We start from the raw sequence: 26,358 nt of genomic DNA, 5'->3' as shown, positions 1-26,358 counted from the left end.
CCTGCCTTAGCTTCCCGAGTAGCTGGGACCACTGATGTCTACCACCAAGCCCAGCTAATTTTTGTATTTTTCATAGAGACGGGGTTTCACCATGTACCCCAGGGTGGTCTCAAACTAAGCTCATGCGATCTGCTCACCTTGACCTCCCAAAGTGCTGGGATTACAGGCATGCACCACCACGCCCAGCCTTAATTTCATAGTTTTTTTGTAGAGATGAGGTCTTGCTATGTTGCCCAGGCTAGTCTCGAACTCCTGGCCTCAAGTGATCCTCCCACCTCAGCCTCCCAAAGTGTTGGGATTACTGCTGTGAGCCACTGCGCCTGGTTTGGGAGGGACCTCTTTCATCAGCAGAACCCTGAGTCCCTGACCCTGGTCCAAATGAAGGAACAGGATGCTGTCCTTCTGGGTGAGGGCCCCTCCCCTTGCTTCCTTTCTTTTCTGTCTCCTTACTCATAGATCCAATGGGTGGGGAGTGGCGCTGTCCTTATCCCTAAAATGTCACTGCTGGGGCACAAGCAGTGACCATTCGCCCTCAGTCACCTGCTGAGGAAGCATTTCCCTTTGTGAACTTGAAGGCAGGGTCACAGGTTCAAGCTCACTCTGCTCTTCACCAGATGAGCAACCTCAGGCAGGTGTACCAGCTCCCAGGACCTCGGCCTCCTCATCTGAGAGCTGGTCTCACCATCCCACCCCAGCGCTGGCCGGCAAGCCTACACATGCGGAACACGCCTTCTCCTCCTGACTCCCATCCTGCCAAGCATCTGGCTAAAACCTGCCAGGTGAGCAAGTGGAGAAACTGGTGTCCTTGTATGCTGGGAATGTTAGATGGGGCAGCCATTGTGGAAATCAGCCTGGAGGTTCCTTCACAAGTTACATAGGGAGATAGCACTGTGGCCCAGCAATTCAACTCCCAGGCACAGAACCAAAGGGTCCACACAAAACTTGTGCATGGGGCTGGTCATGGTGGCTCACACCCATAATCCCAGCACTTTGGGAGGCTAAAGCAGGAGGATGCTTGAGGCTAGGAGTTCAAGACCAGCCTGGGCAACATAGTGAGACCCCAACACAATAGAAACAATATCAACAACAATGAAACTTGTACATGAATGCTCCTAGCAGTAAGATTCACAATAGCCAAAAAGTGGAAGCGACCCAACTGCTCGTCAACAGATGAATGGACAGACTAAATGTTCACACAAGGGAGTACCAGTCAGCCATAAAAAGGAATGAAGCACTGATCCATGCTACAACATAGATGAACCTCAAAAACACAATACTGAGTAGAGAAGCCAGACACAAAAGGCCACATAGTGTGAGGTTCCATTGATACGAAATGCCCAGAACAGGCAAATCCATGGAGACAGAAACCAGATGGGTGGTTGCTAGGAGATGGGAGCTGTGGAATGGGGAGTGACTGCTGATGGGGATGGGATTTCCTTTTGGGGATGATTAAAATGTTCTGAAATTGGCCAGGTGTGGTGGCTCACACTATAATCCCAGCAATTTGGGAGGCTGAGGCAGGCAGATCACTTGAAGTCATGAGTTCAAGACCACCCTGGCTAACATGGTGAGACCCTGTCTACTAAAAATACAAAAATTAGCTGGGTGTGATGGCACGTGCCTGTAATCCCAGCTACTCAGGAGGCTGAGGCAGGAGAATCGCTTGAACCTGGGAGGTAGAGGTTGCAGTGAGCCAAGATCGTGCCATTGCACTCCAGCCTGGGCAACACAGCAAGACTCTGTCTAAAAAAAATAAATAATAAAAAAAAAGTTCTGAAATCAGATGAAGGCAGTGGTTGCACAGCGCTGTGATTGTACTATACACCCCTGAACTGTTCACTTTAAAAGGCTCACAATGAGCCGAGATTGCACTATTGCACTCCAGCCTGGGGGACAAGAGCAAGACTTCATCAAAAAAAAAAAAAAAAAAAAAAGGTCACAACGGTAACTTTTAAGTTATGTGCATTTTGACACACATACAAAAACCTGCCCAGGTTCCCACCAACCCTGGGAGGCCCTTCTCTGCTCTGGCAGGATAACATGGTGGTAGGAGCCTGGGTACACCCTGGGCTGACTCAGGCAATGTTCATGACCTTGGGTCTCCCTTTTCTTACGGATCTTTCCCTTCCTACTGGGTTACTTGGAATCAGATTAGCTGCTGGACATTCGTATGTCACTCCCTTTGTGTACGTGCATTGCATGCTTGCTGCGTACATGCTCTGTGGAGGCACACCTTCACGGGCTCAGTCGGTACTGCAAATGACCCACACAGGGATGACCATGTGCACAGTCTGTGTGGGAGGAGGGACATGGGGTGGGGGAAAGGAGTCTGTCCTGGGATCTGGAAGGGAAGGAGTACACCAGGGAGGGAGAACAGCAAGAAGGAAGAACCCAAGGCTGGAGTGAGCTCAGGCTGACCAGGGAAACAAACAGGCTGAGGCTGTGTCAGGCACGTGCACGTTCATGCTGAATGCAAGTGGGCCTTTGCAGGCTGTGCTTGTAGGAAGACAAAAAGTACCACCACTGCCCAATGCCGGCTGGGTCTCCTGCCTTCAGACCCCTGCTTCTGCCCAGTGCAGCCAAGATTCCTACAAGCCACACCAGCCATAGAGGCCTCTCCCTCCAGTCTCCCCATATACAGCCCTGGGAGCTCTGATGACCTGCCCAGCAGCATATCATGGCAATGATGAGCACACTTTATGGACACAACCCCAAAGACCACCCACAGGAGAATGGGAACACGGATGTGGTATATCCCATGATGAGACACTATGTAACACACCAAACTGCTGCTACACATGACAACGCAGATGGATCTCACACACACACCAGTGAAGAGGCAGAAGCCAGGCACAAAAGGTTGCATACTGAATGATTCTTTTTTTTGAGTCGGAGTCTCACTCTGTTGCCCAGGCTGGAGTGCAATGGTGCGATCTTAGCTCACTGCAACCTCCACCTCCCGGGTTCAGGCGATTCTCATGTCTCAGCCTCCCGAGTAGCTGGGATTACAGGCGTGCACCACCACACCCAGCTAATTTTTTGTATTTAGTAAAGATGGGGTTTCACCATGTTGGCCAGGCTGGTCTCGAACTCCTGGCCTCAGGTGATCTGCCCACCTCGGCCTCCCAAAGTGCTGGGATTACAGGTTGAGCCATTGTGCCCAGCTGCATACTGAATGATTCTGTCTGTGTAACAGTTAAGCTCAGTAAACAAAATGTTTTGTACACATCCAAATGTTGATACCTGCCGCCACACGGATGGACCCTGGGGATGTCATGCTGAGTGAAATGAGCCAGTCACAAAAGGACAAATACTGTACGAATCCACTTATACGAGGTACCTAGAGTCATCACATTCATAGAGACAGAAAGCAGAATGGCAGGTGCCAGGGGCTGGGAGCGGGGGAACAGAGAGTTACTGTTTAATAGGGACAGTTTCAGTTTTGTAAGATGGAAGAGTTGTGGAGACGGATGGTGATGATGGTTGCACAACAGTGCGAATGTACTTAATGCCACTGAACTGAACAATTAAAAATGTCATTTTTAAGTACTGTGTAGTTTACCACATATTTATTTATTTATTTATTTTTGAGATAGGGTCATGCTCTGCCACCCAGGCTGGAGTGCAGTGGCACGACCGTGGCTCACTGCAGCCTCCAACTCTCTGGCTCAAATGATCCCCCTACCTCAGCCTCCTGAGTAGCTGGGGCTACAGGTGTGGGCCACCATGCCCAGCTAAATTTTAAATTTTTTTTTTTTGAGACTGAGTCTCGCTCTGTCGCCCGGGCTGGAGTGCAGTGGCGCGATCTCGGCTCACTGCAAGCTCCGCCTCCCGGGTTCACGCCATTCTCCTGCCTCAGCCTCCCGAGTAGCTGGGACTACAGGCGCCCGCCACCATGCCCAGCTAGTTTTTTGTATTTTTTAGTAGAGACGGGGTTTCACCGGGTTAGCCAGGATGGTATCGATCTCCTGACCTCATGATCCGCCCGTCTCGGCCTCCCAAAGTGCTGGGATTACAGGCTTGAGCCACCGCGCTCGGCCTAAATTTTAAATTTTTTATAAAGACGGGGTCTTACTATGTTGCCCAGGCTGGTCTTGAACTCCTGAGCTCAAGCCATCCTCCAGCCTCTGCCTCCCAAAGTGCTGGAATTACAGACATGAGCCATTGTGCCCAGACTACCACAATTTTTAAGAAATGTAAGTACGAAACACATCTATGGTGATAAAGATTAGAATACTGGTTACCTCTCGGGGGTATATCAGGGAGGGGGCAGGAAGGAGCCAGCTGCGGGCTTGAAAACTGTCTTGATCTGGTTCCAAGGATGAATATATATGTAAAAATTCACTGAGCTATATATACACTTAGGATTTATGTGCTTTACTCTGTATAAGCTATGCCTCAATTTAAAATGTTTAAACAGTGCAAACAAAACACCTCTGCCACACCCCCTTCTGCCAAGTCTAGGAGTGGGGCAGGCAAGCAATTTGTAATTCCCAGGGGACTTGAATGGATGGGCTTTGTGGGTGGACGTGTTCAGCTTGCTCTTTCCCACTTTCCTCTCACCTGTGGAGAACACCTGTTTTGTTTTGTTTTTTGAGGCGGAGTCTCGCTGTGTCGCCCAGGCTGGAGTGCAGTGGCATGATCTCGGCTCACGGCAACCTCTGCCTCCTGGGTTCAAGTGATTCTTGTGCCTTAGCCTCCCGGGTAGCTGGGATTACAGGCACACACCACCACATCTGGCCAATTTTTGTATTTTTTTTTAGTAGAGACAGCATTTCGCCATGTTGGGCAGGCTGGTCTTAAACTCCTGACCTCAAGGTATCCACCTGCTTCGGCCTCCCAAAGTGCTGGGATTGCAGGTGTGAGCCATGGCACCTGGCCGAGAATACCTGTTGATGATCTTAGCAGTGACGAAAGCCTCTATAGTTGGTCCACACTCACAGTGTGAGGACAGCATTCTGGGAAACCACTCGCTCTGCTCCCTGTCACTATGGAGGAATTGGGGCTGATCCTCCGCTTGACACCAGGATGACCCAGGTGACCATAGTCAGGTAATGAGACTTCATACTCCCCTAGGTTCAGGGTGCTGCCCCCAAAGACCGAGACCTGGGACTTTTAAGGGAACCATCAGGCCGGAGAAGTACTCTTTCTTCAGGGGAGGGGAAGCCAGTAGGGTGTGAGGTTGGGCAGAGTTGACACAGAGTTGGGGGCAGAGCAAGGCCAGGAGGCGGAGGAGGATACCTGCAGGCTAGGGTGATCTGGAAGCCAGTGGTACCAAAAGCACACAGACTTTGCTGTCATGGAGCCCAGGAAGCACCCTTTCCGGTTCAGTCAGCATAGGATGGGTTTCTGTCACTTGCACCTACCAGAGTCCTGACTCGTATGCTGTGCTGGGGTAGGTACCTCATACTCCCCCAGCACCACACAGTATTTACAACCACAGATGACAGTGTTCTGTGGCTCTAGGAGACCCAGCCTTGCCACATTGACTCTAGGTACCTTTCGTGAGTACCTAGAACGCCAGAGCTTTCTGAACTGGGATTCAGGTGTCCCCACAAGGGTGACAACCAGCGGCCAGGCACAGGGGGGCCAGCCCCAAATAACATATGTGTATCTTTTCCCATGCTGTTTCTGTTCATGAAGTCTTTCTGTTCATCAAACAAAAAACAAAGCTCAGCGGGGCATGGGGGGATGATGTGGGAAATGACTTATTAAACAGCATTATTCAGGAAACGTAAACCTGGAGCATGGGATCTTCGATAACTCACGATCACACACCAGCTCCGGCACAGAACCTCCAGAGCAATGGGAACACTGGTTCCAAGCAAGCTGGCAGTTGCTTGGGAGAGGGGAGGACAAGCTACTTGTTTTTTCGAGACAGGGTCTCACTCTGTCACCCAGGTTGACATGCAGTGTCATAGCTAAGATAGTGTCATAGGTAAGATCATAGCTCACTGCAGCCTCCATCTTTTGGGCTCAAGTGATCTTCCCACCTTAGCCTCTGAGTAGTTAGGACTATGAGTGTACACTATCATGCCCGGCTAATTTTAAAATTATTTTTAGTAGAGACGGGGTCTTGCTATACTGCCTAGGCTGGTCTCAAACTCCTGGCCTCAAGCAATTGACCTGCCTCTGCCTCCCAAAGTGCTGGGATTACAGGTGTGAGCCACAGCACCGTTAAAGCATCCTATAAGCTCCATGTGCATGGGTTATCCTAATACACACACACTCACACATACACTCACACTTGCTCACACATACACTCACACACACATACATGCATACTCACACTCTCATATGCACTCACATATTCACACATACACACACTCGCTCACACATACACTCACACACACACGCGCATACTCAGACTCTCACATGCACTCTTACACACACACACTCATATGCACGTGTGCCTGATTCCCTTAAGCCTGTCTCATAGCTTCCCGACCAGCCATAAGACAGGCCCACCATTTATGCTGTTACCTTGTGGGGACCACCATACAACTGCCAGCTCCACCCCTTGGGACTCAGGAAATGTTTGTACAAATGTTGGGGGGTGGGGACAGTTTCTCTGTGGATGGAGTTTATTATAAGCAGCCGTGAAATGAATCCTGTAATCTCTCAGTAAACGGAAGCCAATTAACATCCTATCTGCCAGTCTTTGATAAAGGCTGTTTTCTTTTCTAGTTAATAGGCATTAACTCTGCCTAAGGGATCCGGGCACATCTTACATAATGGCTGCTCCCTGTTAACCCTGACCCCACAGACTGCCTCACAAATGGGGAGTTTCTTCCTGCTGCATTCACTCCTGTGTGCCTTTCAGACAATCTTTGGTAACAGCGACCCTTTTGCGGTCTCTGTGGGTTAAACACCCTGAAAGATCCAGGAAATTCTATGATCAATTGCTGTCCTCTGTCCTTGCAGACAGTGCTACCCACACCTGTCACCAAAGGCCGTTAGATGTGATCTAAAACAATCCAAGGTACTGAATGGTACTCACATCCCTCCACCAAGAGGGTCTACTTCAGTAACTGACCTCACCTCAAAAGCCCTATGTTTGGTCGGGCCTGGTGGCCCATGCCTGTAATCCCAGCACTTTGGGAGGCCAAGGTGGACGGATCACTTGAGGCCACGAGTTCAAGACCAGCCTGGGCAACATGGTAAAACCCTGTCTCTACAAAAATACAAAAATTAGCTGGGCGCAGTGGCTGACGCCGATAATCCCAGCAGTTTGGGAGGCTAAGGCAGGTGGATCATTTAAGGTCGGGAGTTCAAGACTATCCTGGCCAACATGGTGAAACCCCATCTCTACTAAAAATACAAAAATTAGCCAGCATGGTGATGCACACCTGTAATTCCAGCTATTCTGGAGGCGAGGGCAGAAGAATTGCTTGAACCTAGGAGACAGAGGTTGCAGTGAGCCGAGATCATGCCACTGCACTCCAGCCTGGGTGATAGTGAAATACCTCATCTCAAAAAAAAAAAAAAAAAAAAAAAATCCTATGTTCTTACCACACAGAACCTGACACAGCAATCCACACTTGGTTGGCCTTCAACAACTATTTGCTGGACAAGTGAATTAATTCCTTGGATATGCCAAGTTTTACTTTGGCCGCAGTCTCCGATCCCGGCAAATTTCTCTGCATCCTTCAAAGCTCCTAAATGTCGTGGCCTCGCTGCCCCCAGAGTTAACTGCTGTGCCCTGCACTGAGCAGTCTGTGGTTCTCTACTGCACTTGAGGGGCCACTCTCCACTTGCTTCCCCGCAACCAGGCTGGGGGTCCCTGGAAGGCGGGGATCCCTGGAAGGCAAGGGTCCGCATCACACTCAGTGTCCATGCCCAGCAAGGAAGCAGAAACATAACACCTGCAGACAGGTGCTTTTACCTGTTGCTGTACCATCCTCCTGCTCTTCAGCCATCCCTCCCACAGCAGCAAGAATACACCCCTTCAACCATTCTCTTCCTCATGGCCACACAGCAGCGTGCACAAGCTCCCTGCCACCCCACACTGTATTGTGGGAAGATGGGGTCTAGCATGTGACACACTGGATGTGTCACTAAACTTCCACATAGGCCACATACAGTGGGTCACACCTGTAATCTCAGCACTTTAGGAGGCCGAGGCAGGAGGACCACTTGAGGCTGAGAGTTCAAGGCTGCAGTGAGCTATGATCCCACCACTGCACTCCAGTCTGGGTGACACAGTGAGGCCCCGTCTCTATAAAATAAACAAATTAGCCAGGTATGGTGGCGCACACTTATAGTCTCAGCTACTCGGGAGGTTGAGGTGGAAGGATCACTTGAACCCAAGAGGTCGAGGCTGCATACACTGTGATCACACCACTGCACTCCAGCCTGGGCAACAGAACAAGATCCTGTCTCTAAAAAAAATTTTCAGCTGAGTGAGGTGGCTCATGCCTGTAATCCCAGCATTTTGGGAGGCCGAGGCAGCAGATCACTTGAGGCCAGGAGTTTGAGACCAGCCTGGCCAACATGGCGAAACCCTGTCTCCACGCCTGGCTAAATACAAAAATTAGCTGGGCGTGGTGGCAGGTGCCTGTAATCTCAGCTACTTAGGAGGTGAGGCATGAGAATCACTTGAGCCTGGGAGACGGAGGCTGCAGTGAGCCAAGATCAGGCCACTGCACTCCAGCCTGGGCAACACAGTGAGACTCTGAAAAAACAAACAAACAACAAATCCAAAGTAAAAAATAAACCTCCCCATTCCTTGATTTCCTCATCTGTCACCATCTTCACAGGATAGTGCCACTCAAGTGGGTGACAAGTGTCGGTAAGTATCGTTCTCCCTAATAAGGAATCAGACGGGGCTGGGGCAAATCCCATTTAACACGGCCCTGGCCTACTGAGCATGCTTTCAAGACACTGACACTTGGCTTCCCCATGATCGGTGATTGAAGTACATATTCGCCAGGCACGGTGGCTCACACCTGTAATCCCAGCCAGCACTTTGGGAGGCTGGGGTGGGAGGACAGTCTGAGCCCAGGAATTGGAGATCAGCCTAGGCAACACAGTAAGATCCCATTTGCCCCATCTCACCACCTGAAGACCCTTATTCATCCTGGGTCGCCCCATGCCAGGCTGAACATCCCCCCACAGGTTAATCTTCCTACAATGTGAAACAAAACTTAGATGACTTGTCCAGCTGCTCGTCAAAGAACATTCCTTTATTTTTGTATTTTTAGTTTTTTGTTTTTTTTTTTTTTTTTTTTGAGACAGATTCTCGCTTTGTCGCCTACACTGGAGTGCAGTGGTGCAATCTCGGCTCACTGCAACCTCCGCCTCCCAGGTTCAAGTGATTCTCCTGCCTCAGCCTCCTGAGTAGCTGGGATTACAGGCGCCTGCCACCACAACTGGCTAATTTTTATATTTTTAGTAGAGACAGGTTTCACCATGTTGGCCAGGGTGGTCTCGAACTCCTGACCTCAGGTGATCCACCCACCTTGGCCTCCCAAAGTGCTGGGATTACAGGTGTGAGCCACCGCGCCAGCCCTAATTTTGCTTTCTGCTAGCCCTTGGCTCTGCCATATGGTTAATTCCTCACTAACTTCAGATCTCCCAGAGCTTCCTGAAAATCTCCCTGGCCCCCTGAAGATCAGACCGTAGCACCCCAGCCTCTCCTCAAGACTGACCAATATGGTACTCCAATCACTGAGTGGTGGTCTGATGTGTGTCTGTGCCATCCTTCTGAGACTGGGTATCAACAGGAGATAATCACAGGACCGAGCTCACAGCCCAGAAAGCAAAATTAAGACGTACACACGTGGAGCTGGGCGCGGTGGCTCACACCTCTAATCCCAGCACTTTGGGAGGCTGAGGCGGGAGGATGGCTTGAACCCAGGGGTTTGAGACCAGCCTGGGAAGGATGGAGAGACCCTGTCTCTACAAAAAAATTAAAAGTTAGCCGGGCATGGTGGTGCGTGCCTATAGTCCCAGCTACTTGGGAGGCTGAGGCAGGAGGATCACTTGAGCCCAGGAATTCGAGGTGGCAGTGAGCTGTGGTCTTGCCACTGCACTCCAGCCTGAGCAACAAAGTGAGACCCTGTATTAAAAAAAAAAAAGACGTTATGCATTCACTAGTCCAGGTCCTTGCTGGCTTAGACCATCTAGATGCCTCCACCTTCCAAGGGAGACAGGTTAGTAAGCGAAGCTGCCAACATGAGCCATCTGGAGGGGCTGAGGAACGTGTCTGACCCCACTGGCCTATTCTTCCTGAAGTAACAGAGGCACCTGAACAAGCATTTCCCTTAATAATGTCCTGTTGGAAATACTGGCTCAGAAAGTATAGGGGTTGAATGACATCCCCCCAAATTCATATCCACCTGGAACCTCAGAACGTGGCCTTCTTTGGAAATAGGGTCTTTGCAGATGCAATCAGCTAAGGATCTTAAGATGAGTTCACCCTGAGATTTAGGATGGGCCCTAAACTCAAGGACTAGTGTCCTTATAAGAAGAGGGGATCGGCCGGGAGTGGCTCACGTCTGTAATCCCAGCACTTTGGGAGGCCGAGTTGGGCAGATCACTTGAGGTCAGGAGTTCAAGACCAGCCTGGCCAACATGGTAAAACCCTGTCTCTACTGAAAATACAAAAACTAGCTGTATGTGGTGGTGCACACCTATAATCCTAGCTACTTGGGAGGCTGAAGCAGGAGAATGGCTTGAACCTGGGAGGTGGAGGTTGCAGTGAGCTGAAATTGCACTGTTGTACTCCAGCCTGGGCAACAAGAGTGAAACTCTGTCTAAAAAAATAAAAAAAGGCTGGGCGCGGTGGCTCATGCCTGTAATCCCAGCACTTTGAGAGGCCGAGGCGAGCGGATCACAAGGTCAGGAGATTGAGATCATCCTGACTAACACGGTGAAACCCCGTCTCTACTAAAAATAATACAAAAAATTAGCTGGGTGTGGTGGTGGGCGCCTGTAGTCCCAGCTACTGGGGAGGCTGAGGCAGGAGAATGGCGTGAACCTGGGAGGCGGAGCTTGCAGTGAGCCGAGAACACGCCACTGCACTCCAGCCTGGGCGACAGAGCAAGACTCAGTCTTAAAAAAAAAAATAATAATAATAACAATAATAATTAGCTGGATATGGTGGCGCGTGCCTGTAACCCCAACTAGTTGGGAGGCTGAGGCAGGAGAATCGCTTGAACCCAGGAGGCAGCATTTGCAGTGAGCAGAGATCGCACCACTGCACTCCAGCCTGGGCAACACAGAAAGATCCTGTCTCAAAAAACAAAAAAAAAGAAGAGGAGATCCAGGAGTGGTGGCCTGCGCCTATAGTCCCAGCTACTCAGCAGGCTGAGGCAGGAGAATCACTTAAGCCAAAGAGTTAGAGGTTGCAGTGAACTATGATCATATCACTGCATTCCAGTGTGAACGACATAGCAAGACCCCATCTCTAAAAAAAAAAAAAAAAAGAGGACACAAAGAGACACACAACAGGGAGAAAGCCATGTGAATACAAAGGCAGAGACTGGAGTGATGTAGCCACGAGTCAAGAACTCCAAGGTTTGCCTGGAGAAAGGCCTGGGAAGGTCTCCCTCAGAGCCTCCAGAAGGAACCAGCCCTGTTGACACCTTGATTTTGAGACTTCAAGCCTCCACAACTATGACAGGATATATTTCTGTTGTCTGAAGCCCCCCCAGTTTGTGGTAATTTATTATGGCAGCCACAGGAAATGAATATGCAGGGATCTGAGGCCAAGCCTCCAAGTGTTGGCCTGTCCCTCAGCTGGTGGCTTGTCCTCAGCCATTTGCCTGCCAGAACTTCACAGGCTGCTGGGCTGGCAGAGAGCTCAGCAGAAAATCTGGCCAGCAGAGAACTTTGTTGAGCCCCTGGAATCCAAGCATTCAGCCCAAGATGGTTGTAGCAAAAGGTGCTCAGTGAAGAAAACAAATGTTGACAAGCATATTTTAAAAATAGCTCTGTGAACAGGGTGGGGCCTCCAGGGGACAACGTTCTACTTCCTGAGCTGAATGCTAATTTCATTATTGGTTAAATCTTCTTTCTTTTCACATACACGTTATATACTTTTTTTTTTTTTTTTTTTTAAAGAGACAGAGCCTCACTGTCACCCGGGCTGGAGTGCAGTGGCACAGTCATGACTCACTACAGCCTCAATCCCCTGGGCTCAAGTGATCCTCCCACCTTAGCCTCCCAAGTAGCTAGGACTATAGGCGCATGCCACCAAGGCCAGCTAATTTATGTATTTATTTATGTGAGACTGAGTCTCGCTCTGTCACCTAGGCTGGAGTGCAGTGGTGCCATCTCAGCTCACTGCAACCTCTGCCTCCAGAGTTCAAGCAATTCTCCTGCCTCAGTCTCCTGAGTATCTGGGACTACGGGCATGCACCACCACACCTGGCTATTTTTGTTTTTATTTTTTTCTTGAGATGGAGTCTTGCCCTGTCGCCCAGGCTGGAGTGCAGTGGCACAATCTTGGCTCACTGCAACCTCTGCCTCCCGGGTTTAAGCAATTCTCCCTGCCTCAGTCTCCAGAGTAGCTAGGAATACAGGCGCCCACCAACATGCCCGGCTAATTTTTTATTTTTAGTAGAGACCAGGGTATTGCCATGTTGGCCAGGCTGATCTCGAACTCCTGACCTCAAGTGATCCGCGTGCCTCAGCCTCCCAAAGTGCTAGGATGAAAGGCGTGAGCCACCATGCCTGGCCCGATATAATATACTTTTTTTTTTTGAGACAGAGTCTCGCTCTGTTGCCCAGGCTAGAGTGCAATGGCATGATCTTGGCTCACTGCAACCTCCGCCTCCTGGGTTGAAGCGATTCTCCTGCCTCAGCCTCCTGAGTAGCTAGGATTACAGGCATGTGCCACTACGCCTGGCTAATTTTTGTATTCTTTAGCAGAGACAGGGTTTCACCATGTTGGTCATGCTGGTCTTGAACTCCTGACCTCATGATCCACCCGCCTCGGCCTCCCAAAGTGCTGGGATTACAGGTGTGAGCCACCACGTCCAGCCAATATACTCTTTATGAAGAAGTATTTCATGTTTTAAATAAAAAATGCAAATGCATTTTTAAAAGCCCTGTCTTGCAAAACCCAAACAAGTGAATGATTCTGATCATCTCAATAATCCCCTCTTAATGTCTAACTGCCAAAATAGAAGAGACAGACAAAAAAAACTGTATGACACGTGGGCAGAGGCCTGACTTCAGTATGACGACACCCTCCATCTGGCACCAGTGGTGAGAAATTGGACAACTGGAGAGAGTCTCGAAACAGCTTCACAGACAGATTTAACATCTGACTCGTCTCAATCTCTCATGATGCCCTCATCTTTCTTTTCCTAGACCCAAGTGGAAAAAAAAAAAAAAATCAGCAACACCTAAATGGTTCTTCTAGCAATTGTTCTTGTTGAGGTAACTTAAGCCAAAAATCTCAGCACCACCACTGCTCCCTGCTACAGTGACAAGCTTCACAGAGCAGTAACTCAAAAAAAATTATTTTTTTAAACAGAAAAACAGGGTCTTGCTCTGTTGCCCAGGCTGGAGTGCAATGGCACAATCATAGCCCACTGCAGCATTGAACTCCTGGGCTCAAGCAGTCCTCCCACCTTAGCCTCCCAACTAGCTGGGGCCATTTGTGCATGCCACCATGCCTGGCTAATTTTTAAATTTTTTTTTATAGAGATGGGGTTTCACCATGTTGCCCGAGCTGGTCTCAAACTCCTGGGCTCAAGCAATACTCCTGCCTCATCCACCCAAAGAGTTGGGTAGTGTGAACCACTGCGTCCAGCCCCAAATATTTCTTGAACTTTAGTCTGACTGGCAGAGAAACAAGTCTAATGTTTAATCCCTACCCCACAAGCCAGAACACCTAAGAGAGGGGTAGGAAGCATGGAAGTGATGTTCTCTTGTGCTATTTTTTACCTATCGATGGGACAGACCACAAAACTTGATAATAACTGAGCTGGCCGCAGGAGAGGAATCAGGCTTTCCAACTTCACAGTTGAGAGGAGAAGGAGGGACATTAACTATTTACATGAATATGCCCTTTGACTTGGCCCCCCGATTTTTTTTTTTTTTTTTTTTTTGAGACAGGATCTAGCTCTGTCATCCAGGCTGGAGAGGAATGCAGTGGCAAGATTATAGCTCACTGCAACCTTGAACTCCTTGGTTCAAGCAATCCTCCCACCTCAGCCTCCTGAGTAACTGTGGACTACAGGCACAGCTGGCAAGACAGGGGGGTCTGAAGTGTCTGGGCATGGCTGGAGCCCAAATACGTTCACTGTGTATTTAGTACATGATAATGCATGTGTCTATCCATTGCAGCTCTGTTTGTAAAAGCTAAATATGGGCTGCAGCTTAAACAGCCATCAGTAGGGGAGTGGCCTTAGAATGCCTATGTCTGTTCAATGCAAATTTACCAGTGGTTTAAAAGGGCTGGGGGATATATACCTCCCCCCACCCCAGTCATAGACTACCTCTGGAAGAAAACACAAGAAATTATCAACAGTAAGTGCATCTGAGGAGGAACGGGGTAGACTGCCTGATTTCTACTACATGCCCTTTTGTACTGTTTGATTTTTTGTTTTTAACTATATAATAGGCCGGGCGTGGTGGCTCACGCCTGTAATCCTAGCACTTTGGGAGGCTGAGGCGAGTGGATCACTTGGGGTCAGGAGTGCGAGACCAGCCTAGCCAATATGGTGAAACCCCGTTTCTATTAAAAATGCAAAAATGAGCTGGGCGTGGTGGCACACGCCTGTAATCCCAGCTACTCGGGAGGCTGAGGCAGGAGAACTGCATGAACCCAGGAGGCAGAGGTTGCCTTGAGCCAAGATCACGCCATTGCACTCCAGCCTGCGCGACAGAGCAAGACTCTTTCTCAAAAAAAAAAACCCAAAAACTATACACTCAATGATCTTGTCAAAGTTTATACACATGTACATATATAACACACATGAAATATGTGTATATAAACTATGTATATAAACATATGCATATAGGTACTGTGTACAACACACACCCACACACATATACATACATATATACACACACATCCATATATGTTTTAAATGACCCCTATTGAAGTTGGACAGAAAGCCCAAATGGCTTCAGTTTCCACAGGAGAAGCTGAAGGTGACATGACCCTCTGGAACATTCTGGCACCGTCTTTGCAGGGAGAGGTGGGAGGGGATAAGAAATGCTCCGCAAGCCTTACAGGAAATGGCACGTTATTGCTTTTCAACAACAAAGCCACTGTCCTCCTTCTATGCTGCATGCTTGCAAATCAGACTCAAGAGAACTAAAAAGTTCCAGAAGAATCATTCCTAGCACCATGCCAGGCTCCCAGGCTCGTTTTGCAGGTTAGCTTTAAACAGCTGAAACAGTAGTTTGACTCACTCTAAAGAGTGTTTCCTTACTCTGTTTATCGGCTTCAAGGGCCCAAGGAGTGTCTGAGAGGGGTCCTCGGTCTGCAAGGGCTGGGAGCCCCGGCCCCGGCAACTCCCTCTCCGGCATCCTGCAGGAGGTACCCAAGATGATGACCCCCCCTCCTCCGGTAGCGTCTCCACCGCCAGCCCGCCCCAGGACTCCGAGACACATGCTTGGCAGAGGGGCTGTCCCTTCCAGCTAAGCCTTTCCGGACCGAGTCAAAGTCACGACTCCTGCCAATCCCTCTGAGATAAACATAACAGATGGGCGCAAACGCGGTGGGTCCCCACAGCAGAGGGTCAGCGATGCCCAGGATGCAACAGTCTCTGCCTCTAGCATTCAAGTGGTTTAGGTCTGTGGCTGGTAAAATGGAGATGATTCCGGTTTCGTCTGACCGATGGGATTATTCTAAGGTCCGGAAATCACTTTATAGACTGTCAAGCACTGTTAGAAATGAACACTGGGGTAAGCTTTTGTTTGGGGAGGGGAGGGTGCAGCGATACTGAGATACCAAGGCTTGGGGGACTATTGGAGGACCTGGGGGATTCGGGGGGATTATTACAGAGGGTGTGCGAACACAGGTGCACGTGGAAGAAAGCCCAAGATGGGAGAGGGTAGGAGGGAGGAGAAAGGGGAGAGACAGAGGTGTGGGGCTGCCAGGACCAGAGGGCAGTTGCCGGGGGTAAAGTCCCTGAGAAGAGGGACCCAGGTTGCTGGGGGAGTGGGTACAAGGGTAGCGAGCAGATACCTGGATATGAGGAAAGGCAGTAGGGGACGGGACCAGGTCCAGGTGTGAGTTGCGGGACCGTGGGTTAGAAGTCACAGGCTCAGGTGTGGATGTGGGGGTGTCATCGACAGGGACAGTCTCAGGTGATATGAGGGGTATTCGTGAGTGGGGGTGGGTGTTCGTGAGTGGGGGCGCGGTGTCAGGTGTGTGAGGGGGATGTCAGACCCAGCTGTGCGGGGCGCCGGGGACAAGGCCCCAGGGGTATGGGAGATGTCAGCAAGGACAGTTTCAGGTGTATGGGGGATGTCAACGAAAAGGGACATGGTGTCAGGCGTGCGTGGGCTGCGGGTGAGGGGCTCAGACCTGGATGCAGTAGCCCCCAGAGGGCAGTAGACGTGGAGTGTGGGGTTGGGGGGGGTCTTTAACCTCTTCTTGCCCTCGCGACGCTGCTGTCACGCCCCGCCTCGTCCGCCCCTCGCCCCGGGATCCATGACAGGACCCGTGCCTTACCTCAGTTCAGCCCGACAAGCGCGGGCCGCTGACGCTTGCGCCCCCCGGCGCCCCCGCGCCCCCTCACCGGCCCGGACGCGTCGCCGCCGCCGCCACCTCCAGCCGCCACGGCCCCGCCTCGCGCACCCCCAGAGCGCGCCACGGGAGGGGTCCACGCCACGCCCCGATTGGCTGCTCCCTGGCCAGTCAGCGCTGGAAACGTCAGTGATTGGCGGGTATGAAGCGTATGGGCAGCCCCCGAAGCCAATCGCTGACGGGCAGAGGTGGGGCTATTGGGAGAGGCCTGGGGTGCCTCGGTGGTCCCGCAGGGTGCTAGGCGCTGGGAGGCGAGGGCCTGGAGGCAGGCGAGGAATCTTGGCAGAAAACAGGCAGAACTGTCGGCCAATCGCCGGGGACCAAGGGCGGGGCTACGAGGAAACTGGCGCGACCGGTGGCACAGAGGCGAGAGGAACAGAGGGCGTAGCCTGGGGGGAGACGGGGATTGGCTGCAAAGCCGCAGACTGGCAGGTCCCGCGGCCAGTCGCAGCGGCCGTGGGCGGTACGCCCCCAGGGAAGGCTGGAGCGTTCAAGGTGCAGTCTCACCCAGAGCGTGGCAACCCGACGCCTGGTGCAGGGTCCCCTGAGACTCTCGTGTAGAGCCCGCCCTCTGGCCACCCAGCGCAGAAGCGGCTGTGAACTTGGACCATCAAGGCTGAAGGACTCCTGGATAATTCTCCATCCCCTTACTCCCCACTAATCCCCTGCAGACGACACAGAGAGGGCAGATTCGCTGGAGGTCACTCTGAGCTGCCCTCTGCATCTCGAGGTGGTGTGAAGACATGGAAATAAGGAGCAGAATCCTACTGAAACGTGCTGTGTGGTTTTCTGTGTGTCTGACCTGTGTCCCAGGTTACCTGCCATGGTATCCGGTGACATCCCTGTTGGGCCTCCTCCCTGCTAAGCCTTTTATGAATTAACTGAATCTTAACCACAGTCCCACGAGGTCAAAGCGACCACTGACCCCTTTTACAGAAACCAGAGCACAGAGAGGTCAAGCTCCATGCCCAAGGTTACACAGCACGTTGGTTGCTAAACCAGACAATGAATCTACAGCAGCCTGCTTTTTGGAAAGGGAGTGTCAGAGAAGAGCCACTGGGGGCCTCAAGAGACCTAGGTTTGAATCCTTGTCGAATCACTGGCCCACCACACAACCTTGGGCAAAGGCCTTGTGAGCCTCAGCTGTTTCATTTGGAAAAGAAGGGGGATAATGATTCCTATGCCTTGATCTTTCCTCTCTGGGGTTGCTTCCCTGGGAAAATTTATAACCCAGCTCTCATTTTAATTATCTGATGAAAGCATTTGACCCTCAGCAGGTCATGTGCGGCCTGTGAGCCTCAGCTCCTCTGTGAAGTGCGGTTAATGGCGTTGCTTTGCAGAAAAATGCCAGCCGTTTAGGGAGACACCTGCCATCTCAGGCATGGCTGTGTCATCGGCACCTGCCCCGAGGCCACTCTGTTCTCTGACTCACCCTTCATTTTCAAGACGAAGAAGCCTACAAATGTTTCCAGATACCAGCTCTTGTTTCCTCTAGGTGCTGGCCAGGGTTGGTGGAGATCAAGTTCAGAACCAGGGAATCCTGGGAGGGAGCAAGGCTGAAACCAACCTTAGAAAGGGCTCATGTTTCAGGGCTGTGCAAGCCCCTGCTAAGTGCGTGATACACAAGTTTCAAATGGGGAGGATGTGACTGGAAATCACTAGCCCAAGGCCATCATCAAACTCCTGATATTCTCACGATATGCCTACATGGACCTCCCCTCCCATACCTGCCACCTATGGTTTACTACCCCCGGCAACTTCCAGGACCTGGCCTCCATTGTGCCCTCCAGAGAAGAGGAGGAAGCTGAGGTCAGTTAAACATCAACTGGGTGCCAGGTCCCTGCTGGGCTTTCTCCAATACCATCTCCCCACCTCACTTCCAGGTGGACGTAACAGTGCCCACTTTGCAGATGAGAAAACTGAGCCTATGGTGGAGAATATTCCTTGGTGGAAGGACCCAGGGCTGGGTTTGAACCCCTGCTCTTTTTAACATAAGCAATGGCCAGTAAGAGCCACAGAACCTTCAGCAAATAACACAAGCTCCCCACTTCAGTTTCCCAGCTATCTCCTAGGGCTGATGTGAGCATTGATGAAATGGAAGCGAAATGCTTACAATGGCTTAGTCCACGGTAAGCACTCATAGAAGTCTGGTGATGATGATATATTGTTCTTCTCTGGGCCTGTTTCCCTCTCTGTAAATAGCGCTTCATGGAGACATAGACTAACTATGGGCGTGGCTTGCCACACCAAGAGCAAGATATCTATGCCGAGGAGGCCCCACTCCCAGTGCCCACCTGCCAGGCCCTGGGAGGGGTAGGTAACAAAGCTCCTGGAAGGTCCCACAGTACTTCCAGGGACAGCGCCAACTAAGGCAAAGGTCAGGCTCTGGCCCAGCCTGGGGCTGCCTCTCTAGCTTCTGCTCGTTCTTTAGCAGGCTGGCGCCAGCCAACCTCCCTACCACCTTCCAGCAATTGCAGTCAAAGCACCCTGGCAATAGCAATGGACACCCCCACCATAGGCACTCATGTGAGCCCAGCTAGGGTGCCCAGGATCTCGGCTCTTCTGCTTTGGCTGGCCACTGGACAGGATACTGCCTCTTCACCCTCCAGTCTCCTGTACTTCTTGGGGATCCCAGGAATCAGCTGTGAGCCAGGCCCTGGCACAGCGTCCAGGCCTAATCACCTGAGGCCAGAAGGCCTTTTGCCCAAGGTCAGGTTAACAACTTTGGAAAAAGATGAGGGGCCTGGAGGCAGGCCAAGCTGTGGTCTCATCGCACCACAGTCCCTCAAATGCCCATGAGTCTATTTCCTATCTGGAAAATGGGGTTTAGTCCAGCCTTTGCGAGATGTATGTTCACAATAGAAAAAAATCTGTGTTCGTTTCCCAGGAACCCAAGCCCATCCGGGGCTGGAGGGACACATCCTGAACACAGCAGTGACAACAACCAAGCCTGGCTGGGGTCAGAGTGGCCTCATTCACCTCCCAAGGCTCAGAGAAGTCAGGCCACTTCACCAAGAGCCCACAGCAGCAGAGGCTTGGCTTGAACACACTTGCACCATCCTTGCAGCAGGCTCCCCCTCAGCCCAGGTCTCGATGTCATCAAGGAGGGCAGCAAAAGCTACTTAAGAGAAGGCTGGGGCCAGGCGCGGTGGCTCACACCTGTAATCCCAGCACTCTGGGGAGGCCGAGGTGGGTGGATCACGAGATCAGGAGATCGCGATCATCCTGGCTAACACGATGAAACCCCGTCTCTACAAAAAATACAAAAAAATTAGCCGGGCGTGGTGGTAGGTGCCTGTATTCCTAGCTACTCAGGAGGCCGAGGCAGGAGAATGGCGTGAACCCAGGAGGCGGAGTTTGCAGTGAGCCGAGATCGTGCCACTGCACTCCAGCCTGGGCAACAGAGTGAGACTCCGTGTCAAAAAAAAAAGAGAAGACCAGGTGCAGTGGCTCATGCCTGTAATCCCAGCACTCTGAGAGGCTCAGGAAGGTGGATCACCTGAGGTCAGGAGTTGGAGACCAGCCTGGTCAACGTGGCAAAATCCCGTCTCTACTAAAAATACAAAAATTAGCCAGGCGTGTGGCACGTGCCTGTAGTCCCAGCTCCTCAGGAGCCTGAGGCAGGAGGATGGCTTGAACCTGGAAGGCAGAGGTTGCAGTGAGCCGAGATCGTGCCACTGCACTCCAGCCTGGGCGACAGAAAAGGGAAGGGGACGGGGATGGGGCTGGGGGGAGTTATGCGCCGGACATCCCCTGAATCGGGCCTTGCTAGGGGCTGTGGCCCTCCAGTGTACCAGACCTAGCCTGAGTTCAGATGAGAAAGTCGAGGCTCACAGAGGGGAGGTGATATGCCTGAAGTGGCTGAGGGGGATGGAAAGCCAGGCCATCAACCCCAGGGAAATGTGAGATCTTTGATGAGGGGCCCCCACCCAACCTGAGGCTGTCCAAACATGCTAGCTGCATCTACTGAAGACACCCACTTCCTTGGGCTAAGGTGGGAGGGACTGATAAGGCAGAACCACCCCTTCCTGAAGAAGCCTGCAGCTTGGCCCAGGCCCAGGGGAGGACACTGGGGCCACCTGGCAGGGACCTCGAGTGCTTGTCAGTTTATTCAGGTGAACGTTCAAAAACATTGATGGGAAGCTGAAGGCGCAGCAAGGGGGGACAGGGGCCTGCCTGCAGAGAGCCAGCCGATGGTGGGGGCAAGACAAACAGGAGAGTTCACAAACGAGGTGACCTCAGATGGGGCCCAGCGTCAGAGCCAGAGCACATGGGGTGATGAGATGGGGGTCTCTCCTGGAGGAGGCAATCTGAGCTGAAACCTCACGTGCTAGGAAGAGCCAGCCACGGGGAGGGCCGAGGGAAGGGCACTTCTAGGCAGAGGGCATGGCTTGTCACATGGGGGCTTGTGCAAAGGCCCTGGGGTGGGGGAATAGGGAGTGAGTGCAGTGGAGAGGAAATGGGAGATGGGCAGGGCCTGGGTCACACTGGGTCTGCAGGGCATGAAGAGCATTTTTTGTTTTTTTGTTTTGTTTTTTGTTTTTTGAGACAGGCTCTTGCTCTGTCACCCAGGTTGGAGTGCAGTGGTGCCACCCTAACTCACTGCAGCCATGGACTCCTGGGCTCAAGTGATCTTCCCACCTTAGCCCAAGTTGCTGGGACCACAGGCAGGTTTTATGTAGAGGGCAAAGGGGAGCCATGGGCAGACTGAGAGCAAGGTTGGAGCAGGAATGACAGGGCCAGCACTGCAGGCCTTCCTAGAAATAGCCCAGGAGCACCTCCCCACCACATGACAGATGAACAAATGCTTGAGAACTGCCCAGGGTCACAAGACTACCCAAGGTCACACTGGCCCAGCAGGTAAGTCAGGGCAGTCTGGGGCAAGTTCGAGATCTTTCTCCCACATCCTGGGAGTCTCCAGGGAGAAGGGACAGGGCGGGGTGACTGGGTCAGAGGTTTGGGCCAGCCCTGCTGACCTGAGAGCACCCTTTCCTGCTGGGGGCAGGGGAGACGAGGACACCACGGAGGTGCAGCCAGGGTGACGCTCCTCAGCTGTTTGCATCAGCTGGATTCCGCGGAAGCTGGGGGCCTGCTGGGAAAGGAGTTTCGCTGAGGTCAAGGACTGAGTCCAGGCCATCCTGGGGCTCGGGGAGGCACGTGACAAGCAGGGGCGAGGGTCCAAGAGGGGAGAGGCCTCCAAGGTGTGGGCAGAAAGGCTGGGGCACACACAAGTGGTCCTGAGGCTGCCTGGACCCCCATCAGGCCACAAGGGATACACAAGCTACCTAGTGACCATGGTGTGACCTCTGAGTGTGACTTCAGAGCAGAAGAGCTGGGGTCTGCGGGGCCTTGGCTGCCTGGGCTCCCCAAGAATGCTTGGGGTGGGGTGGTCACTGAGGCCAACAACGATGATGTCTTTTTTTTTTTTTTTTTTTTTGAGACAGAGTCTCACCCTGTTGCCCAGGCTGGAGTGCAGTGGTGTGATCTCAGCTCACTGCAACCACTGCCACCCGGGTTCAAGCACTTCTCCTGTCTCAGCCTCCTGAGTAACTGGGATTACAGGCATGCATCCCCACACTGGGCTGATTTTTGTATTTTCTTAATAGAGATGGGGTTTCACCATGTTGGTCTCGAACTCCTGACCTCAAGTGACCCGCCCACCTCAGCCTCCCACAGTGCTGGGATTATAGCCGTGAGCCACCGTGCCCAGCCGATGTCTATCTTATAGATGGGGAAATTGAGGCTCAGAGACAAAAGGTTGGCTATCTAGGACACCCAGCCTAAGACAACTGGGCACCCCCCATGTGCTCAGCCTGGCCCAACACCTCTCAGAGGGGGATCTATCACTGCCCCACTCCTCACTTTAGGAGGAGCATATTGAGGCTCGGAGAGGTTCTTTCACTTGCTCAAGGCTGCAGAGCTGAGTAGGGGATGAATGTGGAGCCCTCCGGCCCTGTGGGTGGTACATATCAGAAACAGTGATCCTGACCATGGCCTCAGTGCCTGCCTGTCTGAGGGTGACAGTGGATCCTATATCCCAGGCCATTCCCAAAACCCCTTTGCTACCCTCAGTGACTCCATGGCCCCCCCACCAAAATGTTTGTCCTTCCCCCATACTCTGAGGCCACTGGCTACAGCCCCCCATGCTCAGCTGAGCTAGGGAAGAGACCCCTCCAATTGTTTACCCAATGATCTTTTATTATCAGGTACCCTGGCTGGCCCAAAACCAGAGACAGACAAGCTGGGGCCAGGCATCTGAGACCCATTTTACAGGTGAGAAAAACGAGGAGCAGAGGCCCGTACGAACCTGCAGTAAGCAGCAGGCACTGGGGGCCCAACCCCACTGGAATCGCCTGCCCTGCCCTGAGCCTGGCCCACAGCGGCCACCACATTTCAGATACGGCCGTGAGTGATGGGACGTGCCCTTTGCCCCTTCTGGTAGGGCATGGGGCTAGGGGGAAGGAGAAGGACAGTAACGTCCATGCTGCTGGCGGGGAGGCGAGGCTGGGACCCAGGAGTGGCTGGGATGTGGGGGCTGCTTTCTTCTGTGTAGATGCCTCCCTACAAGGCCCCCCCCTCCCCGACCCTTTACCCAAGGACTGCCGAAAAACACTTCTCACTGTGAAGGGGACAGAACTAATGTGGGACAGTGGAGGACCTGGATCTACCCCCATTCCTGAGTCACACGACTCACCCAGAATCATGGCCCAGACTGGGCCTGGGGTCATGGCGCCAGGTTGCCCCTCTGGCCTGTCCACAGCTCTTGGAATTCGACATGGCAACCCAGGTCCCGTAGGGCAGCCTTGGCCACGTCCTCACAGTCACGGTGGGCCGATCGGGCCTGCACGATGAGTGCCTCAGCCCCCAAGTCCAGGATGGGCTTCGAGAAGGCCTGGCTGTGGGCCACCAGGTTTCGGATCAGCATGCAAGCCTGTTTCTGTAGGAGAGAGCAGCTGTGAGCTGCCAGATAGAGCTTTGGGGTGGGGTCCACTCTGACCTCTGGGTCTTCATCATAACAAGATGGAGGTGATCATAACCACAGCTGACATCTAGCAGCTGCCTACAGTGTATCAAGTTAGACCCATCTCTCCACTTTACCCTCTTGGCAGCCCCAGAAGGCAAGGCTAATGCCCCCAACTCCCAGGCAAGGAAACAGGCTCAGGGAAGCTCCAGGATCTGTCCCATGGCTTTGGAACTCTCAGCCTCAGAGTTGGTGAGTCTGAGGTCCCCCGAGGCTGGCACGGAGCCAAGGAAGGGGCCCTAGGGCAAGGGGGCAGTGAGGCCACAGGAAAAGAGTGGTTGTGCACAGGCGCCTGTCAGTTACATTCCTACACATTCGGTGGACATTTGTGCCCTGTGCACCTGCTGTGGGTGGGTGCGGGATGCTGCCTGGAAGCTTCCCAGGGTGGCTCCCACCACCAACAGGAGAGCAGATGGGAAGCGCATGCAGAGTGGGGAGCTGCTGGCCAGGGTGGCCAGAAGTGGACAAGGGGACAGACCAGGTAAGGGACAGTGTCCCAGAGGGGTCCCAGCCTGGTATGTCCAAGGACCCTATGCGGGGAGTGAGGAGGCGAGGAGGGCCCCAGGGGCTGCAGGGAGGAGTCTGGGTTCAGCCAGGGAGGTGTGGACAGGGTGTCCCACACCCAGAACTTAGACCAGCAGCCCAAGGAGGGGGCAGGAACCTTTCTGAAGCCCCAGGCAGATCACCATCCATGCTTCCCCAACTTCTTCCTCCCCAGATCTCTCTACAGCGACTTTTAAGAAAGGAGATTGCCGGGCGCGGTGGGTCATGCCTATAATCCCAGCACTTTGGGAGGCCGAGGCGGGTGGATCACGAGGTCAGTAGATTGAGACCATCCTGGCTAACATGGTGAAACCCCGTCTCTACTAAAAATACGAAAAATTAGCAGTATACAAAAAAACTACAGGCCTGTAGTCCCAGCTACTTGGGAGGCTGAGGCAGGAGAATGGCGTGAACCCGGGAGGCGGAGCTTGCAGTGAGCCAAGAAAGCACCACTGCACTCCAGCCTGGGCGAAAGAGTAAGACTTCATCTCGAAAAAAAAAAAAAAAGAAAGAAAAAGAAAGGAGATTAAGGGCGTGGTGGCTCACATCTGTAATCCCAGCACTTTGGGAGGTGGAGGCGGTGGATCACCTGAAGTCAGGAGTTTGAGACCAGCCTGGCTAACATGGCGAAACCTCGTCTCTGCTAAAATTACAAAAATTAGCCAGGCTTAGTGGCCCATGCCTGAGGACCCAGCTACTCTGGAGACTGAGACAGGAGAATCACTTGAACCCAGGAGGCGGAGGTTGTAGTGAGCCGAGATGGCGCCACTGCACTCCAGCCTGGGTGACAGAGTGAGACTGTCTCAAAAAAAAAAGGAGATGATGTGTTACAGGTTTCTTTCTGGGGTTTCACCAGAAAGCTCTCCCAATGCCCCCCTCCCCAAAATAGGAGAGTAAATGTAGAAAAAACAAAGGCAGAAAAGGAAACAGCTGCAGGCAGAATTCAGCACATTTTGGAAGATGAGAAAGAAGTTGGCCCTGTGGGGCTCGGCTGTGGCAGGGAAAGGGACAGGGATAGGGACTGAGCCTTTGCCCCATCACCCACCCACACATCACACCTGCTCCCATGCCCTCTCAGCACCTACCTGCACACCCCACCCCAGCCTGCCTGCCCCCATCCCATGCCCTGCCCACCTGCACGCCGGCCTTCTGCGGGTGTGCCTTCATGGCCTGCAGTGCTGCCACAGCCCCTCCACCCTCCACGATGATGCGGCTGTTGTCCGGCTTACGCAGGGCCAGGAAGCACAGGGCCGCGCAGCTCTGCTCACACACCTGCAGGGGGCAGTCACAGGAAGGCGGAGATGTAGCGGAAAGACCCTCCACAACATCCTGCCGTGGCTGCCAACCCCTGGTGAACACCCTGCGGCCTCCCCTCCGTGGGTCTCTGGCAGCTCCTGTGTAATGACGGCACGATGGCAGGGTGACAAAAGTATCAGCCGAGCTCTTAGGGGTGACAAGGGCACTAGGCCTGGTCAGACCTTTGCAGGGTGCTGGTGGTAACTCCAGGACACCCAGAGTCATGCATAGGCAGATCAGCATTTGAGAGCCAGAGCCCGCGACCCTCACCTGCCCTGCTCTGGCCCTACAGAGGAATAGAGCTTCATGCCGACACAGAAACTGAACTGGGACTCCAGCCACTACCCTGCTACTCTGTGTGCCCCCAGAGGTGGGTACCTGGGGGCAGGTCAGGTGCTGGGTCATGGCAGCCACGATGGACTCCGTCCCGCCGGCATGGACAATAGCGTCTTTCACGTCGTCGTTGCCTGCGATGGCTCGCAGGGTGCTCAGCACTTGCTTCACGAGCTCCTGCACAAGGGAAAAGCTCGCTCACCCCCAGCCAGGCCGCTGGATTGTGGGAGAGGGCTCTGAGGGAGAATCTGGGGCTGTTTTACTGTTTCGCCAGCAAGTACGGTGTGACTGCAGAGTGTGACTAATGAAAAGGGGTGGCAGATGCCTGTGGCTCAGGCTGCCTATGTCCAAATGGTACCATCCAGGTGACTTGATCCCCTATCCCCACAGGGGCAGAGGGGGCATGTGACTCAGGCCGGCCTTCAGAGCACAGGGTCCCCCTGGCCAC

General features: G+C 52.7%; 3 protein-coding genes across 53 annotated transcripts in view; 1 reads left to right on the top strand and 2 right to left on the bottom strand.

The window, feature by feature from the left end:
* The window catches only part of SLC25A42 (solute carrier family 25 member 42), a 48,328-nt gene extending 31,566 nt beyond the window's left edge, over nt 1-16,762 (bottom strand). The window contains exon 1 of one of the 3 annotated variants that reach the window (XM_077977042.1): nt 16,643-16,762. The gene's annotated coding sequence lies outside the window, so the exon portion shown is untranslated. 3 annotated transcript variants of the gene reach the window in all.
* LOC144336859 (uncharacterized) lies at nt 15,865-17,490 on the top strand. Its single transcript, XM_077978489.1, has 2 exons — nt 15,865-16,857; nt 17,389-17,490. The coding sequence occupies exons 1-2, from the start codon at nt 16,622-16,624 to the stop codon at nt 17,468-17,470; spliced, it is 318 nt and encodes a 105-aa protein (XP_077834615.1). The 5' UTR covers nt 15,865-16,621; the 3' UTR covers nt 17,471-17,490.
* Nucleotides 17,491-18,182: 692 nt separating this feature from the next.
* ARMC6 (armadillo repeat containing 6) overlaps nt 18,183-26,358 on the bottom strand; it is a 31,354-nt gene continuing 23,178 nt past the window's right edge. For 18 of the 49 annotated variants that reach the window (XM_028838556.2, XM_077977021.1, XM_077977018.1 and 15 more), the window contains 3 exons: nt 25,956-26,087; nt 25,416-25,553; nt 22,895-23,654 (listed from right to left, as the gene is read on the bottom strand). In XM_028838556.2, coding sequence (XP_028694389.1) covers nt 23,442-23,654; nt 25,416-25,553; nt 25,956-26,087 — 483 coding nt within the window. In that variant the 3' untranslated portion in view covers nt 22,895-23,441. Of the gene's footprint in view, nt 19,969-20,810; nt 22,165-22,894; nt 24,525-24,660; nt 25,554-25,955; nt 26,088-26,358 lie in introns of those variants that run through there. The other 31 variants (XM_077977030.1, XM_077977003.1, XM_077977029.1 and 28 more) reach the window with 9 other exon arrangements.

Source organism: Macaca mulatta, chromosome 19 (genome assembly GCF_049350105.2).
Source record: "Macaca mulatta isolate MMU2019108-1 chromosome 19, T2T-MMU8v2.0, whole genome shotgun sequence".
Classification (NCBI taxonomy): Eukaryota; Metazoa; Chordata; class Mammalia; order Primates; family Cercopithecidae; genus Macaca; species Macaca mulatta.
Note: the sequence above shows the minus strand (reverse complement) of the source record. Positions and strands in the feature narration are given on the sequence as shown.